Source organism: Centroberyx gerrardi, chromosome 13, assembly GCF_048128805.1.
Source record: "Centroberyx gerrardi isolate f3 chromosome 13, fCenGer3.hap1.cur.20231027, whole genome shotgun sequence".
In the NCBI taxonomy this organism is placed as follows: domain Eukaryota; kingdom Metazoa; phylum Chordata; class Actinopteri; order Beryciformes; family Berycidae; genus Centroberyx; species Centroberyx gerrardi.
In genome coordinates, this window is record NC_136009.1 from 29,760,778 (window position 1) to 29,778,736 (window position 17,959).

General features: G+C 42.7%; 1 protein-coding gene across 25 annotated transcripts in view; it reads left to right on the forward strand.

The window, feature by feature from the left end:
- dlg1b (discs large MAGUK scaffold protein 1b) overlaps positions 1–17,959 on the forward strand; it is a 156,078-nt gene that overhangs the window by 135,448 nt on the left and 2,671 nt on the right. For 11 of the 25 annotated variants that reach the window (XM_078287697.1, XM_078287703.1, XM_078287701.1 and 8 more), the window contains 8 exons: positions 167–233; positions 4,479–4,512; positions 8,195–8,236; positions 13,587–13,637; positions 14,285–14,386; positions 15,555–15,727; positions 15,882–15,991; positions 17,638–17,729. In XM_078287697.1, coding sequence (XP_078143823.1) covers positions 167–233; positions 4,479–4,512; positions 8,195–8,236; positions 13,587–13,637; positions 14,285–14,386; positions 15,555–15,727; positions 15,882–15,991; positions 17,638–17,729 — 671 coding nt within the window. Of the gene's footprint in view, positions 1–166; positions 234–3,879; positions 3,980–4,478; positions 4,513–8,194; positions 8,237–13,586; positions 13,638–14,284; positions 14,387–15,554; positions 15,728–15,881; positions 15,992–17,637; positions 17,730–17,959 lie in introns of all 25 variants that reach the window. The other 14 variants (XM_078287694.1, XM_078287696.1, XM_078287700.1 and 11 more) reach the window with 2 other exon arrangements.

Here is a 17,959-nt window from a genome sequence, read left to right on the forward strand (position 1 = left end):
GTGGGTCTTATGTGTCATAGGACAGCTGTGCAGCTCTTGGTCTTATTAGTCACCACTGCTCATGTAAATCCGGCCTGTGTAACGCTGTAATGTTCACTGTCCTGTGTCATCGTTGCTAAACAATGGCCGCCACTGACCTTTGACCTCCCATCCTCTTTGACCACAGGGTTGAGAAGAAGGAGAGAGCGAGATTAAAGACGGTCAAGTTCAACGCAAAGTCTCGAGACAGAGGGGTGAGTGACTGATTTTACCTGCAGAACTTCACATCGGAGTAGTAGTAGAAGTAATACTAGCAGTAGTAGAAGAAGTAGCAGCAGTAATAGTAGTAGTAGTAGTAGTAGTAGCATTAGCAGTAATAGCAGCAGTAGTAGTAGTAGCATTAGCAGTAATAGCAGCAGTAGTAGTAGTAGTAGCATTAGCAGTAATAGCAGCAGTAGTAGTAGTAGCATTAGCAGTAATAGCAGCAGCAGTAGTAGTAGCAGTAATAGTAGCACTAGAAGTAGTAGTAGTAGTAGTAGTAGCAGCAGTAGTAGTAGTAGCATTAGCAGTAATAGCAGCAGCAGTAGTAGTAGAAGTAGTAGTAGTAGAAGTAGTAGCAGTAGTAGTAGAATCCTAGTAGTAGTAGAGTACTGCAGTAGTTGACTGTCATGTAAACAGGGTTCCCACAGGCCTTGAAAATCCTTGAAGGTTTGTGCATTTTAGAAAAATAAAATAAGGCCTTGAAAGTTTTTGCAAATGAAGGCCAGCCTTGAAACGACTTGAGTTTTATTCAGATCCAGCTACAGTACGGTCAGTCTGCCTCGGCTCTGGATCAACACCTCCAGGTTTAACATGAAGGATTTCACCATGAGGGTCTGAGTCTGACTGCCCCCAAAACATGACCGTCTGGAGTCCTGAAATTCAAAAATACACAAAACCTTGAAAGTCATTGAAAAGTGCTTGAATTTGCTGTCCAGGTGCGGTGGGAACCCTGTTTGAACCAGTCTGCATCTGGGACGGTTTCTAAGTCTGTGTTTCATGTTTTTAGCTTTAAAAAACTTTTAAAATGACTGAAATGAATTATTTTGCATGTCGAATCGTCAGCCAGAATTAGCTGTTTCTCATTCACTGTATCTGAGCCCTACATCTGTTAGGCTTCATTAAAATGAACACAGTATTTGCAACCACTTGAATTCCACCTACTAATCAGTCTGATTGACTAATGTTAAAACGATTAAACGCTAGCTAGCAGTTAACAGCATGTCGTGGATCTCTTGACTGCCGCTGCCCCAGACTCGCCGTACGTTTCTTTTCTCCTGACCTGTGTGTCGAGACGCAGCGCCTCCCCAGCACCCAGCCTCCAGACAGTGTGTCGCTTTAACACGCGTCGCCAAAACGCCCCGCGCCGCCCGCCCACCCGCCCGCTAACACGCCAACCTGCTGGGGAGTGAAACCAACATGCATGACTGGGAAAAACCCCCCCCAAAGAGAGAAACGCTTGCCATTGACGTCTGACTGTCTGCTCCTGCCTCCTCCCTCTGAAACACCCTCTTCCTCCTCCTCCTCTTCCTCTTCCTCACCCACTCACCTCCCTCACCTGCTGTCTTATCGTTTCACCTCCTGTGTAACATTTAAGTGTAGCATGTGATCTAATGCGGTCTAATGCCACTGCTCTTGTCTTCTGTCAGTAAAACACCAGTCAGTTTAGTCTCCAAGTGCAGTAAATATCCAGGAATGTGTTTAGGTGATGAGACACTTTCACTTTTCATATTAGAACCTGAGATTATTTGAGCTCCTGCTGAATATACCGACAGGAAAAACGAGTCTGCTCTTGTTTTTGAACATGAAGAAGAGAAGTCAGCTTTGAGGAAGAATTCAGAAGGTTTACATGCACACCAATACTCTGATTACTGGGAGAAGTCAGGCAGAATTTCCATTACAATGTTTACAAGGTTTGAAGTAACTTGATCGTCAATAATCTGGTTTACATGGATTCAGTTCATCAGTTTCATCGGTTTACTGCTCGTCACTCCACTGCAGTAAATACAACATGCAGGCTCCTTAAGGGTGAAGTAACTAATTTAATTTACTCACCTGACTGTGATTGAGTAGCTTTTTTGTGTACTTGTACTTTTTTGAGTATTTTTTAAAGTCAGTAATTTGACTTTTCCTTCAGTCCATTTTAAATCCCATCCATCACAGAACAGATTGTGTCTCTCCATCAGCAACAGAAACTGGATCAACGTAAACTGACAAACTGTGGATCCATTCACAGTGAGAAGAGGAATCTGACTTTACTTTGTTTCTGCACTTTATTTTGTCGTTTCTAATGTTTCCAGTGAAAAGAATCTAGTTTGAACTCTGACCTCTCTCCTGTTAGAATCACATGGAAAAGATCACAGCTAACAACGTTCTCTGTTCTAAAGAGGAACTCAGGAACTTTTACTCTGAGAACATTTTAAATCACACACTTTTTACTTTTACTGAAGCAGATTTTTACACCAGTACTTTTACTTGAGTAAATATCAGCAAAGTAACAGTACTTCTACTGCAGTAGGACATTCTAGTTCTCTCTTCACCGCTGCCTTTGACTTGCAGAGTTAGAAAACAAAAACAAAACAAAGTAAACCTGACTGACTGTTATCATGCACTAAAAAATGGAAAGATTGAGCAGAAATCTATTTGTGAACCAGGTTCTGTTCCTCTGATTCAGATCCTCACATGACAGTTTCAGTAGAGGCAGTATTGTTTTAATCAGGTTCAGACTGAATTATCAGTGTGCAGGTAAACACAGACGTCCTGTCCCTGTGCTGTCTGGGATCAGTTTTATTCCTACTGGGACGTCCCGGAAAAGTATTTCAGTCCTTGTGTTGCTGAAAGGAGTTTTTGTTAACAGCTTACTCCGAACGTTAGATGTTGTTCCGGCTGAGAGAAACCAGATAAATGTTAGTGACTGTGTCTCCTGGCATGTCGCTGCAGTAAAGCTTCCTCTCTGCACGCCGTCTGCATGTCAGGGAGCGAGCGGCGTCTCCAGCCTCCGTCCCGCTGCCGTTCCTCCCCTCACACGTCTGTCTCCTTCACTCTGTCTTTGGCTGTGGCTAGACTCAACTCTTCACTGTATCTGCACATACAAATGGTACAAAACTGGGGAAAAAAAGAGAGAGAAGAAGAAGAAGAAATACAAACTGTGTGTGTGAGACAGAGAGAGAGAGCCGCCGCTCTCTGGGCTGCAGGCGGGCGGCCGGACCACAAACCACTTTGTTTCTCCTCTGACTCTGTGGCTGAGGCTGGCTCAGTGGACGGGACATTTTCCCACAATGCCCTAATACTGTGGAGTCACCTGTCATACAAATAGATGGATGTCACTTAGGAAAAAATCCTCCACCAGATGGCAGATCTGATCTTGATCAGTTAGTAGTATTGGTAAAAATAAATTCCTACATGAAGAGTTATGTTGAAAATGACCTGACTTTACATTAGAGACTCTTAGATTATGAGTAGGATTTATTATTAATACTTTGTCCTTGTGTACTGCAGTCAGTAAGGTAAACAAAATAAGAGTTTTGATAAAGTTACAGTTTCTGTTCTCATGGTTTAAGGGCAGTTGTGAGATTTATTTGTTTATTTGTGGAATATTTTTTTATTTCTTTTCATTAAGGCTGTTAATGGAAGTTTATTTCCATAGTTTCCTAGTTTCAACTTCACTGTGTTTGAGTTTTTGAGAGTTTGTGTTAGTTGAGTTTCCGTCCGGCTGCCAGCCAGCGAGCCACAGACTCAGACGAACGGCTTCTCATTCTCTCCGTACCGACATCAGACTCCCCATCTCCCCTTCTTCCTCCTTTTTTTATTCCATCACCCCTCCTCCCTCCTCCTCCTCCTCTTCCTCCTCTTCCTCCTCAGCAGTCTCTCAATGACAAGCGTAAAAAGAACCTCTTTTCCCGAAAGTTTCCTTTCTACAAGAGCAAGGAGGCGAGCGAGCAGGAGACCAGCGATGTCGACCGTAAGTACAGTCGCGCGGGGAGGCGGGGGGGCGGGGGGGCGGTGTGTCTGGAAGATGATTGGTCGGCGACAGGAAGAGAGGTCAGCGGCGGCGGCGCCCCGCGGTTGCACCGGTTGTCATGGCAACAGGGCCGGGCTTCACCATTGCAATATCACCAAAATTACAAAAAAATATGCCAAAGCTTCCATGGTTGCAGTCTGGGGTGGAAAGAGAAACAGGACAGAGAGGCTGAACTCTTCCTCTTCTTCTTTTAATTAAGATAAAAACGTTCTGAAATAAATTATATAAAAGTAAAGCATGAATCAGCCTGATGCCAGCAGACTCTGGATCTGCTTTAAGGAAACATTCCTGTCAGTTCCCCCCTCCTGGAGCCAACATGGCCGCCCTGCAGCCCGGCCGCCCGCTGTTCCCTCTGCTCTCTCTGTCTGTCGCTGTCGCTCAGTAACGTTGTGTTTCTTGTGGTTGTTTTCTCCTCGTCCGCCGGCTCTGCTGACCGCAGGACAACAGCGACGACTTGCTATCCAAAGGACACAGTAAGTCCCCAGCCCCCCCCCCCCCCCCCCCCCACCTCCCATCAGCCCCCTGTCTCCACCAGCCTCCTCTCTCAGCCAACAGCACCACAGATTCCCTGTTTCAGCACTTTACACTGGTCTTATTCCACTGTGTTAAACTAATACATAATGTACTTACTACACTGTAACACCATTCAAATGGCTTCATTGAAACGGTGATGTTACACCGTTGTAAGTACATGATGCGTTAGGTACATTTTCATCAAGTACCAACACAGTAATATTGTGTACTTATGGTACTTTTCCATAAGTTAACACACAGGTTAATACACAGGAATAAGGCTACTGTAAAGTGACGTGTTACCAAAACGACTCAGGAATCAGCCTTAGATATTTTTAACAGAAGATATCTGTCAGATGGAATCACCTCTAGCGGATTAATAAAGGTTTATTATATTGTATTGTAACATAAGTATGGGAATCAGTTGGGTATGATAAGGTGAAACACTCACTGCTGATTTTCCCCGAACCGATCACTAGTGACCGACGTATCTGAACCGATCACTAGTGACCGACGTATCTGAACCAATCACTAGTGACCGAAGTATCTGAACCGATCACTAGTGACCGAAGTATCTGAACCAATCACTAGTGACCGAAGTATCTGAACCAATCACTAGTGACTGACGTATCTGAACCGATCACTAGTGACTGACGTATCGGCCGCTGTGACGTCTCTTCAGTCACATGATGCTGCAGCCAGTCAGCCTCTACATGTTAGCAGACATTTACCAACTGACCAAGAACGTCGTCCATTTAGATAAAAATATCGTCTTTGCAAAGACAATCTGTTGGTTAAGGAGGAGATTTCAACAAATCTATTCTGCAGAAACACCAATGAAAAACCGTTGCAGGAACGGCGCAAACTTTAGTCCCGCCCACAAAGACGCTGATTGGCTCGACTGTTTCTCTGAATCGCTCCACAAAATCTGAAAAGTGGAGGGATGAGATTCAGGAGTCTGGAAGCAGGAGAGCTTCACATTAAAAATGAGAAGAAGAAGAAGTCAGTGCCGTGAAGAGAGGTTCCTGGTGGACACATAGGCCTCCTCCTCTTCCTCCTCCTCCTCTTCCTCCTCCTCCTCCTCCTGGGTCATGGATCCTCTGGCTAGAGCTCCATCTCTTCACTCTCATCATCCAGCCTCATTTACAGACAGATGTCCTCCATCTCACACACACACACACACACACACACACACACACACACACACAGTCATCAGTGTCCACCCTCCACCTTCCATTGCCCACAGTGTATCATTCCTTCACTGTCTGTGGTTCAGACTCATGATCGCCCCTCTGGTTTTACTGTTAGACCGACGGTAAGTCACCAGCCCAGTTCCCCTGGTCCTGGAAAATCATGGAATTTAGAGAGGTGAATTCCAGACTGGGGAATTTGATCATTTCTCAGGAGAAGTCAGGGAATATCAGAGAATTTTCCAGATGGGTCGCAGTGTTTTCTAACTTTAACTTTCACACATTCACTGCATTAGATGGTTTTCAGACTGGAAAACAAGATTAACAAACCAGCAAGGAAGAACAGTTTTAAGAGATGGAAGAGTTCTGACTTGGTTATGGAAAGTCCTGGAAAAGACCATTACATCACCTGTTAACCAGGATCAGCAGCAGGAGAGAGAGTTTCCACTGAGACACACAGAGTCACAGGACATTTCAAGATCTGAGCAGAAGTGGTTTTGATCATTTATTGATTATGACTGATAAAGTCCATATGCTGGGGAAGAAAATGCACATAAAATCAGGTTTATCTGCTGTGTCGATTTCAAATAGACAATTCAAGAACCAAAAAAGGGAAATCCACACTCTAAAAAAGATATCTTGATTGGTTTATTTTCATGTTTGAAATAAAAAAAATATGCAGCTTCTTCTCAATTCTTTTTTAGTGTGGTTTTCCCTTTATTTGATCATTTATTGATCATAAATGAATAATATCGAGGTTTGCTGATCAGATGGATCGGTGTCCTGTGTGATGTGTTGTGGATTTCTGTTTGTGTGACTGAACTGCACAGCGTCTGTTTGATGTGAGTTAAATGAAGTTCATCTCAAGCCGCACAGCTGACTGTGATGCAGAATAAAACTTTATTGTTCCTGAAGAGAAGACAGAGCAGACCGGTTCCCTCCTCAGACCAGAGGAGGATCAGACAGGCTGATGTGATGCAGTATGTGCAGGTTTCCCACAGTCAGGACAATCCTGGAAAAGTTATGGAATATGAAAATTTGTTCTCCAGGCCTAGAAATGTTTTGGAAAATTTTAAAAAATATCATTCAGCTTTTGGAAAGTTCATGAAGTCATCGTTTAAATAACGAGTCATTTAAATAGTGATACTAATTTATCATTTCCGAAAATTGAACTGAACAGAGACTTCAGGAAATGTTGGTCATGAAAATGTCTTGATATAATATAATTCAGAACATTGTCCTGTAAAGCAAAATGTGACCAAAGTTTGGCTTCATATTTGTGCAAATGAAATATTTTCCTTGTTCACACTTTTTAGTTTTTGGTTTTTGCACTTTAAAAGTATTAAATAAAAAAGGGTTGCATTTAAAGGAAGATGTCATTTTTCAAGTTACAGCCCACAGTAAAACTAATCTTCAGTGTCAGCATTGTAAATTTCCATACAAAACACCACAGTGGTGCAATCGAGAAAATTTGATCTGAAGTTATGAAAATGTTTTGGAATTAAACTGTAAAATCAGTGTGAAACCTGTGTGTGATGCAGCTGATCAGAAGGTTTATTAATAATGAAAGGTTTCTTCTGTACCACAGTTCAGCGTGCAGCGTCCTGTCAGGGTGTTCGCCTTGTTTCTGGATTTATACTGTAATGACCAGAGGTGGGGACTCGAGTCACATGACTTGGACTCGAGTCACATGACTTGGACTCGAGTCACATGACTTGGACTCGAGTCCCAGTTTTAATAGCTTGAGACTTGATGCATGAAGAGAAGACTTGAGACTTGACTTGACTTGGGTTCTGGTGACTCGGGACTTGACTCTGACTTGTACTTTGATGACTTGAAAAGGTTTCTAAAGTCTTGACTTGAGATCTTGTGTTTGTGTAAATGACTTAGATTGAAAGTGATGAGATTTGTTCCAGCGGACGAGTGAATTTAAATTCTGTTTTCTGAATTTGTATGGAATGATTGAATTTATTGAAGTTGAAACTGATTATAGAAATCAAACTCATGATGCTCTTACCAAGTTTTTATCCTATTAAAACCATATTGCATTGAAAAGTCCTAGATATTTAGTTTTCTTTAAGATATTAAATTGATACTGGACTCTTGATTTGTTCTGACTTGACTTGCTGTTCTACATTTAGACTTGAGACTTGACATTAATGACATGGACTTGACTTGGTAATCTACATTTAGACTTGGGACTTGACTTGAGACTCGTGCCTTAAGACTTGAGACTGACCTGGGACTCGAGCAGAGCTGACTTGGTCTCACCTCTGGATGACACTGGGTGTTTCAGTGTCATGTGATGCCATTTACTGTCACTGTGATTGTTCTGCTGCTGTTGGACTTCCACACCAGTCTTGTGTTTTCCCCGTGGCTCTGGGGCAAAGCATTCTGGGAACTCTGTCTCTCCCAGCTCACCTGGTGTGTCCTGTGTTTGTTGTGATTGCAGAACATGTGACGTCTAACGCCAGCGATAGTGAAAGTAGCTACCGTAAGTTCCCAACCCGCCGCCGGCCGCCTGCTTCTCTGCAAACATGCTAATTTCTACACTGCGGCAACGCTGAGGAACGCTTTGACACTAACCAATCATGTCGCTCAAATCTGCCGCTGAGGAAGTGTGAAAGTGAATCTGATGCTGGCCTGGTTTTCCTATCAGCACGGTGTTTCCTGTTTCCTGTTCATCTGCCAGCAGCGATCCTTAAACCTCTGTGTAGCTCTGGTAGAGTCTTGGGTTGTGTCTCTTCCTCCATGATAAAACCCCAAAATCAGTGATTCTGTGATCTGTTGCTCCGGTAGAGCAGACTGGAGAATTGTGTTTTTTTTCTCTCTCCATTCATACACACAATATATAAAAACTAGTCATGCTGCGGAATTTTATGTTTATTAAAGTGTAACATGGAAATTCTTCTGACCGGATTTCGGTGTTCCACTTGTTCAAACTGAAAGGTTTAATAAACATAAAGAAAGAGATTCACTTCAAAACAATCCAACAGCAGGACTAGAGAAAAAAACACAATTCTCCAGTCTGCTCTACCAGAGCAACAGATCACAGAATCACTGATTTTGGGGGTTTTATCATGGAGGAAGAGACACAACCCAAGACTCTACCAGAGTCACACAGAGATTTAACTGTCCATCTCTAAATTCCCTGTTGAACTGTGGTTGAACTTGTTAATGGCTAACTCCCTAATGGCTTTCGTTAGCGCAAACTGCTGACTGGGCGATAACAGCATGACCCTACCTGACCCCCCCCACCCCCACCCCACCCCACCCCCCTCTTTCCAACACACAGCAGCTCAGTTTATCACTTTGCTAATGCGCTTCGTCCCTGAACTCTGCCTGGGAATATGAATGACTGTCAAGGCTGCTCGCAATAAAAGCCGTCCAGCAGCGCTGCATGCACACTGTGTGTGTGTGTGTGTGTGTGTGTGAAAACCTGCAGTGTGGTTTGAATATGTGTGTCAGGTCTGCATGTTTGGTTTCTGCTCTTAAAGGGTTTGTAGTGCGGAACGAAAGGTGTTTGGTTTGGTTTCTCCGCAACACTGAACTGATGCTCCTTCACTGGGTTAATATTCATATTTACAGGATTTAGTCAGCGCTCTCATCCAGACTGAAGTACAGTGAGTGAGCAGTTAGAGGTCATTGGCTACCGTTTTCCAGATACTGGCTCATAAGAGAGAAGACGAGATGAAACTTTATTGATCGGGATTGGGGAAATCAGGTCGTTGCATCAGGGAAAGTGCTCAGTGAGCCCAACCCAGTCGGCACAGTGCGGACTGCTTCAGTTTAGAGATCTCTGTCGGGACGTCCAGAGACTGAACATGGTGCACAAAACTGCCATCCTAATACTGAGTCACTCCCCTTGTGGCACGATCCGTTTGTCTCGAGGCTTTAAAACTTTCTTTGAACTATTTCCCCTGCCTCATTTCCATCACGGCTGAACTGGACTTAATGTGATCAGAGCTTCTGGATCTGGATTCACCTGATCAGTCTGCTTCAGTCTTAATATTTTGTAAACTCAGTGCAAAAGTACGGAAGAGTATTCGGGCCATTGTAGCTGAATTGTGTTTTTGTTTTTTTTGGTGTTTTTTTTTACCGCAGCCGGGGGAGTGGGGATAATATTTTGAGAAAAAACTCAAATGCAAATTTGGGTTTTTTCTTTCTCACAAATTTGACTTTTTTCATTCTCACAAATTTCTAGTTTTTTCTTTCTCACAAATTTGACTTTTCTTTCTCACAAATTTCTAGTTTTTTCTTTCTCACAAATTTGACTTTTTTCTTTCTCACAAATTTGACTTTTTTCATTCTCACAAATTTCTAGTTTTTTCTTTCTCACAAATTTCTGAGTTTTTTCTTTCTCACAAATTTCTAGTTTTTTCTTTCTCACAAATTTGACTTTTTTCTTTCTCACAAATTTCTAGTTTTTTCTTTCTCACAAATTTGACTTTTCTTTCTCACAAATTTGACTTTTTTCATTCTCACAAATTTCTAGTTTTTTCTTTCTCAAATTTGACTTTTCATTCTCGCAAATTTCTGAGTTTTTTCTGTCTCGCAAATTTCTAGTTTTTTCTTTCTCACAAATTTGACTTTTTTTCATTCTCACAAATTTCTAGTTTTTTCTTTCTCACAAATTTGACTTTTTTCTTTCTCACAAATTTCTAGTTTTTTCTTTCTCACAAATTTCTAGTTTTTTCTCTCACAAATTTCTAGTTTTTTCTCTCACAAATTTCTAGTTTTTTCTTTCTCACAAATTTCTGACTTCATTCTCACAAATTTCTAGTTTTTTCTATCTCACAAATTTGAGTTTTTTCTTTCTCACAAATTTGACTTTTTTCATTCTCACAAATTTCTAGTTTTTTCTTTCTCACAAATTTCTGAGTTTTTTCTTTCTCACAAATTTCTAGTTTTTTCTTTCTCACAAATTTGGCTTTTTTCTTTCTCACAAATTTCTAGTTTTTTCTTTCTCACAAATTTGACTTTTCTTTCTCACAAATTTGACTTTTCATTCTCACAAATTTCTAGTTTTTTCTTTCTCACAAATTTGACTTTTTTCATTCTCACAAATTTCTGAGTTTTTTCTGTCTCGCAAATTTCTATTTTTTTCTTTCTCACAAATTTGACTTTTTCTTTCTCACAAATTTCTACTTTTTCCTTCTCACAAATTTGAGTTTTTTCTTTCTCACAAATTTCTATTTTTTTCTTTCTCACAAATTTCTAGTTTTTTCTTTCTCACAAATTTGAGTTTTTTCTTTCTCACAAATTTCTGAGTTTTTTCATTCTCGCAAATTTCTAGTTTTTTCTTTCTCACTAATTTCTAATTATTTCCTCAGAATATTACCCCCCCTTCCCCCCAGGCTGCAGTAAAAGAAAAATCACCTATAATGGCCCTAATGCTCTTCCGTACTAAAGAACCCATCAGTGTGGACAGTAATATCTCTGCTAACTACAAACAGACATCCTGAAAAGCAAATTGAACTGAACTTGTGATCTGCGACTCTGCAGCTCCTCACATCACCTCCAGCTCTCACTGCATTATCCCACTGTCATCCTCACCAGCTCATCCAGTCTTAAACTGTCTGTGGTTGTTTGGTTTAAACTGTCTGTGGTTGTTTGGTTTAAAGTCTGTCTGTGGTTGTTTGGTTTAAACTCTGTCTGTGGTTGTTTGGTTTAAAGTCTGTCTGTGGTTGTTTGGTTTAAACTGTCTGTGGTTGTTTGGTTTAAACTGTGTCTGTGGTTGTTTGGTTTAAAGTCTGTCTGTGGTTGTTTGGTTTAAAGTCTGTCTGTGGTTGTTTGGTTTAAACTGTGTCTGTGGTTGTTTGGTTTAAAGTCTGTCTGTGGTTGTTTGGTTTAAACTGTCTGTGGTTGTTTGGTTTAAACTGTCTGTGGTTGTTTGGTTTAAAGTCTGTCTGTGGTTGTTTGGTTTAAAGTCTGTCTGTGGTTGTTTGGTTTAAACTGTCTGTGGTTGTTTGGTTTAAACTGTGTCTGTGGTTGTTTGGTTTAAAGTCTGTCTGTGGTTGTTTGGTTTAAAGTCTGTCTGTGGTTGTTTGGTTTAAACTGTGTCTGTGGTTGTTTGGTTTAAAGTCTGTCTGTGGTTGTTTGGTTTAAAGTCTGTCTGTGGTTGTTTGGTTTAAACTGTCTGTGGTTGTTTGGTTTAAACTGTCTGTGGTTGTTTGGTTTAAAGTCTGTCTGTGGTTGTTTGGTTTAAAGTCTGTCTGTGGTTGTTTGGTTTAAACTGTCTGTGGTTGTTTGGTTTAAAGTCTGTCTGTGGTTGTTTGGTTTAAAGTCTGTCTGTGGTTGTTTGGTTTAAACTGTCTGTGGTTGTTTGGTTTAAAGTCTGTCTGTGGTTGTTTGGTTTAAACTGTCTGTGGTTGTTTGGCTTAAAGTTTGTCTGTGGTTGTTTGGTTTAAAGTCTGTCTGTGGTTGTTTGGTTTAAAGTCTGTCTGTGGTTGTTTGGTTTAAAGTCTGTCTGTGGTTGTTTGGTTTAAACTCTGTCTGTGGTTGTTTGGTTTAAACTCTGTCTGTGGTTGTTTGGTTTAAACTGTCTGTGGTTGTTTGGTTTAAAGTCTGTCTGTGGTTGTTTGGTTTACACTGTCTGTGGTTGTTTGGTTTAAACTGTGTCTGTGGTTGTTTGGTTTAAACTCTGTCTGTGGTTGTTTGGTTTAAAGTCTGTCTGTGGTTGTTTGGTTTAAAGTCTGTCTGTGGTTGTTTGGTTTAAAGTCTGTCTGTGGTTGTTTGGTTTAAACTCTGTCTGTGGTTGTTTGGTTTAAACTCTGTCTGTGGTTGTTTGGTTTAAACTGTCTGTGGTTGTTTGGTTTAAAGTCTGTCTGTGGTTGTTTGGTTTACACTGTCTGTGGTTGTTTGGTTTAAACTGTGTCTGTGGTTGTTTGGTTTAAACTCTGTCTGTGGTTGTTTGGTTTAAACTGTCTGTGGTTGTTTGGTTTAAACTGTCTGTGGTTGTTTGGTTTAAAGTCTGTCTGTGGTTGTTTGGTTTAAACTGTCTGTGGTTGTTTGGTTTAAAGTCTGTCTGTGGTTGTTTGGTTTAAAGTCTGTCTGTGGTTGTTTGGTTTAAACTGTCTGTGGTTGTTTGGTTTAAAGTCTGTCTGTGGTTGTTTGGTTTACACTGTCTGTGGTTGTTTGGTTTAAACTGTGTCTGTGGTTGTTTGGTTTAAACTCTGTCTGTGGTTGTTTGGTTTAAACTGTCTGTGGTTGTTTGGTTTAAACTGTCTGTGGTTGTTTGGTTTAAAGTCTGTCTGTGGTTGTTTGGTTTAAACTGTCTGTGGTTGTTTGGTTTAAAGTCTGTCTGTGGTTGTTTGGTTTAAAGTCTGTCTGTGGTTGTTTGGTTTAAACTGTCTGTGGTTGTTTGGTTTAAAGTCTGTCTGTGGTTGTTTGGTTTAAAGTCTGTCTGTGGTTGTTTGGTTTAAACTGTCTGTGGTTGTTTGGTTTAAACTGTCTGTGGTTGTTTGGTTTAAACTGTCTGTGGTTGTTTGGTTTAAAGTCTGTCTGTGGTTGTTTGGTTTAAAGTCTGTCTGTGGTTGTTTGGTTTAAACTGTCTGTGGTTGTTTGGTTTAAACTGTCTGTGGTTGTTTGGTTTAAACTGTCTGTGGTTGTTTGGTTTAAAGTCTGTCTGTGGTTGTTTGGTTTAAAGTGTCTGTGGTTGTTTGGTTTAAACTGTCTGTGGTTGTTTGGTTTAAAGTCTGTCTGTGGTTGTTTGGTTTAAAGTCTGTCTGTGGTTGTTTGGTTTAAACTGTCTGTGGTTGTTTGGTTTAAAGTCTGTCTGTGGTTGTTTGGTTTAAAGTGTCTGTGGTTGTTTGGTTTAAACTGTCTGTGGTTGTGTGTTCCAGGCGGTCAGGAGGAATACGTTCTGTCATATGAACCCGTCACCCAGCAGGAAGGTAAGACGAGCAGCTTGGAACAAACTGACGGTTTAAAGCGACAGTTAGTAAATGTTGACACGTTCAGATCATTTGAATCAACGTCATTCTAGTTTTCTGCAGACTTTGTTGCTCCTGATCAGCATTTTCAAACTTAACACACATGAACGTAGTGATGAAACATTTTACTTTCCTGTTTTACAGCAAACCAAACACTGTAATGTCGACTACAAACTAAACATCCAGCCAGTAGTCGTGAAGAGTTGTGATCACAAAATGAGTTATGTGATGAAAATAGTTCATTTAGTCTAAAAAAAAATACTAGAAATATTCCTCGCCAGTAACATGAGACACACACACAAAGCATGGATCCCCCCCCCAAAAAAAATCACAGCTCTCCGTCTATGCAGCCGCTATAGTGACATGTTTTTTGGGGGGGGAATCCACTCCCTGCATCAAACAAACCAGCAAAATATTAAAGAGTATTTTGTCCAGCAGGATTGAATATTTTCAAATAGGAAGCTCATATCAAGCATCTTTTCCACACGATGTGGAAGCAGAATATCGTCCAACAGGTTTCTACTCAGCAGCTCAGCCTAGTTAAACGCCGCAGGGTTTAGTGACATCACATCCTGTGTTGGTAGCTGATGTTTTCCTCTTCCTGGCAGTGAACTACACCCGTCCGGTCATCATCCTGGGGCCCATGAAGGACCGCATCAACGACGACCTGATCTCCGAATTCCCCGACAAGTTTGGCTCCTGCGTCCCCCGTGAGTCCAGAACTAAGTTTACTGTCAACATGAACACGTTACTGTGCAACAAGGAGCTTGACCACAAAATGATTTATTTTTTATATGATTCCTTGTTTTCATGTGGGATGGAGGTGAGTTTCTGTTTCTGTTTCTGTGTTTTAGTTTGAACATTTATTTAAAAAAACTTACAAAGTGAAATCCAGCATTTGGATAAAGTGGTTCCCACTCTCATAAATGTATATGACAGTGAAACTCACTGTAAGATGTTACTGATGCTATTAAGAGCTTTTTGTTGGTAAAACTACCATTTTGAAGATGGGCTCGGCTGCATTTTTTAAGGATTGAGTTGTGAATATCAAGTACATTTTTCTCAAAATGGAGTTAAAACACCATTCACACTGAAATATATCAAGAACACCAAAACAGCACCGTTTTTTTTTTTTTTTTAAACATATATTTATTGATTTTATACATTTAACACATTATACATACATAACTGAACCTTCCCCCAAATCAAACATATGGCAGTTTATAAATAATAATAATAAAATATCACTTGAAAATAATTAATTAGCTAATAATCAAGTTAAAAAGGACAAAGATTTACAATGAAAAGAAAAATTAACTAAGTAAATAAATAAAATGAATAGAAAAATAAAATAAGAGTCCAATCACAACATAGAGCAGCGTACAGCACACATTCCTCACAATAGATTAGTTATTTTCACTGTAACTTCACACTTCCAATGCCTCTTCAATGTCACCATTTTTAACAAATTCCAAAAACATCTCCCAGATGTTATAAAAAGAAGCTTTCTTCCTAACTATATAAGTGAGAAAACAGCACCGTTTATTATCCTGATGAACTGAATCCATGTCTCAGCTGCCACCGCTTTCACACTTTACAATGTTTTTGTTATAAACATCACAACTCGCTTATCATGCCTTGTCTTCTCCTTTGTAATAATAATAATAATAATATTTTGTTGAGAGTAAACCTGCTTTACAGGCAATGGGACAATAATAAAAAGCTGTAAGAAATGTAAGTATTGGGTTATCTTGGATAAAACTGAAGCGAGTCCTCCAGGTTAAATCGACCATAGCTAAGGTGTTTCCCCAACAGTATAGTTCTGTAACATCCTGGTTAGATGAAGTGAAACTAAGCCCCGCCTCCTCCCTCCGTCAGACACGACCCGGCCGAAGCGGGACTACGAGGTCGACGCCAGAGATTATCACTTCGTGGTGTCCAGGGAGCAGATGGAGAAGGACATCCAGGACCACAAGTTCATCGAGGCGGGACAGTACAACAACCACCTGTACGGGACGAGCGTGCAGTCGGTCCGCGAGGTCGCAGAGAAGGTCACAGAACACACACCGAAATGTTGCTTCAGAAATCAGGAGAAATTGATCCTCTGAAATGTCACAATTTCACCAAATCAGTGACATGATGGGTACTGACAGATGGAACCGCTTTCTTCTTCTTCTTCTTCTTCTTCTTCTTCTTCTTCTTCAGGGTAAACACTGTATCCTGGACGTTTCGGGGAACGCCATAAAGAGACTCCAGCTGGCTCAGCTTCACCCCATCGCCATCTTCATCAAGCCCAAGTCAGTGGAGAACATCATGTGAGTTTTATTTTTATACAGCTTTCAGTTTTTATTTCACTTTAGTTTTAGTTCGTTTTAAGTCTGGGTTTGGTCATTTTAGTTTTGTTTTTTTATTTTTTTTACAAAAGTTCTAACCCTCCTCTCTCTCTCCTCCCTCCTCCTCCTCTCTCCTCCCTCCTCTCTCCTCCTCTCTCCTCTCTCTCCTCTCTCCTCCCTCCTCCTCTCTCTCTCTTCTCCTCTCTCTCTCTCTCTCTCTCTCTCCTCCTCTCTCCTCCTCCTCCCTCTTCCTCTCTCTCTCTCTCTCCTCCTCCCTCCTCTCTCTCTCCTCCTCTCTCCTCCTCCTCCCTCTTCCTCTCTCTCCTCCCTCCTCTCTCTCTCCTCTCTCTCTCCTCCTCCTCTCTCCTCTCTCTCTCTCCTCCCTCCTCTCTCTCCCTCCTCCCTCCTCCCTCCTCCTCCCTCCTCTCTCTCTCTCTTTCCTCCTCTATCCTCCTCTCTCCTCTCTCTTCTCCTCTCTCTCTCTCCTCCCTCCTCCCTCCTCCTCTCTCTCCTCTCTCTCTCCTCCTCCTCTCTCCTCTCTCTCTCCTCCCTCCTCTCTCTCTCTCTCCTCTCTCCTCCTCCCTCCTCTCTCTCCCTCCTCCTCCCTCCTCCTCCCTCCTCCCTCCTCCTCTCTCTCTCTCTCTCTCCTCTCTCTCTCCTCCTCCTCTCTCCTCTCTCTCTCCTCCCTCCTCTCTCTCTCTCCTCTCTCCTCCCTCCTCTCTCTCCCTCCTCCTCCCTCCTCTCTCTCTCTCTCTTTCCTCCTCTCTCCTCCTCTCTCCTCTCTCTCCTCTCTCTCTCTCCTCCCTCCTCCCCCTCCTCTCTCTCTCCTCCTCCCTCTTCCTCTCTCTCTCTCTCTCTCCTCCCTCCTCTCTCTCTCTCCTCCTCTCTCCTCCTCCTCCCTCTTCCTCTCTCTCTCTCTCCTCCCTCCTCTCTCTCTCCTCTCTCTCTCTCCTCCCTCTTCTCTCTCTCTCCTCTCTCCTCCTCCCTCCTCTCTCTCCCTCCTCCTCCCTCCTCCCTCCTCCTCCTTCCTCTCTCTCTCTCTCTTTCCTCTCTCCTCCTCTCTCCTCTCTCCTCCTCTCTCCTCCTCCCTCCTCCTCTCTCTCCTCCTTCCTCCTCTCTCCTCCTCCTCTCTCCTCTCTCTCCTCCCTCCTCTCTCTCTCTCTCCTCCCCCCTCCTCTCTCTCTCTCCTCCCTCCTCTCTCCTCCTCCCCCCTCCTCCTCCCTCCTCCTCTCTCTCTCTCTCTCTCCTCTCTCCTCCTCCTCCCTCCTCTCTCTCTCTCTCCTCCCTCCTCTCTCTCTCTCTCCTCCCTCCTCCTCCTCTCTCCTCCCTCCTCTCTCTCTCCCTCCTCCCTCCTCCCTCCTCCTCTCTCTCTCTCCTCTCTCTCTCTCCTCCCTCCTCTCTCTCTCTCCTCTCTCCTCCTCCCCCCTCCTCCTCCCCCCTCCTCCCTCTCTCTCCTCCCCCCCCCCCCCCCCTCCTCCCTCCTCTCTCCTCCTCCCCCCTCCTCCTCCCTCCTCCTCTCTCTCTCTCTCTCTCCTCTCTCTCTCCTCCCCCCTCCTCCTCCCCCCTCCTCCCTCTCTCTCCTCCCCCCCCCCCCCCCCCCTCCTCCCTCCTCCTCCTCCCTCCTGCAGGGAGATGAACAAGCGTCTGACGGAGGAGCAGGGCAGGAAAACGTTCGACCGAGCCACGAAGCTGGAGCAGGAGTTCACCGAGCATTTCACCGGTCAGACGGAGCTCTTCTCTGTCAGCAGGTTTCAGACTCGGGGAACTTCCCTGTGTCCGAAACATCTTGCTGTTTTAATGTCTTTGTTGATGCTTCTGTGATGAAATGAAGTCTTTTGCCTCTTGATACTTTAAGGAGGAGTTGCCTCGGTCTCTAAAGAGCAGCTTCTTCACTACAGAACCCACCTGCTGCTGTATCTGCTTTGCACTTAAAGCAGTATTCCTCTTAGT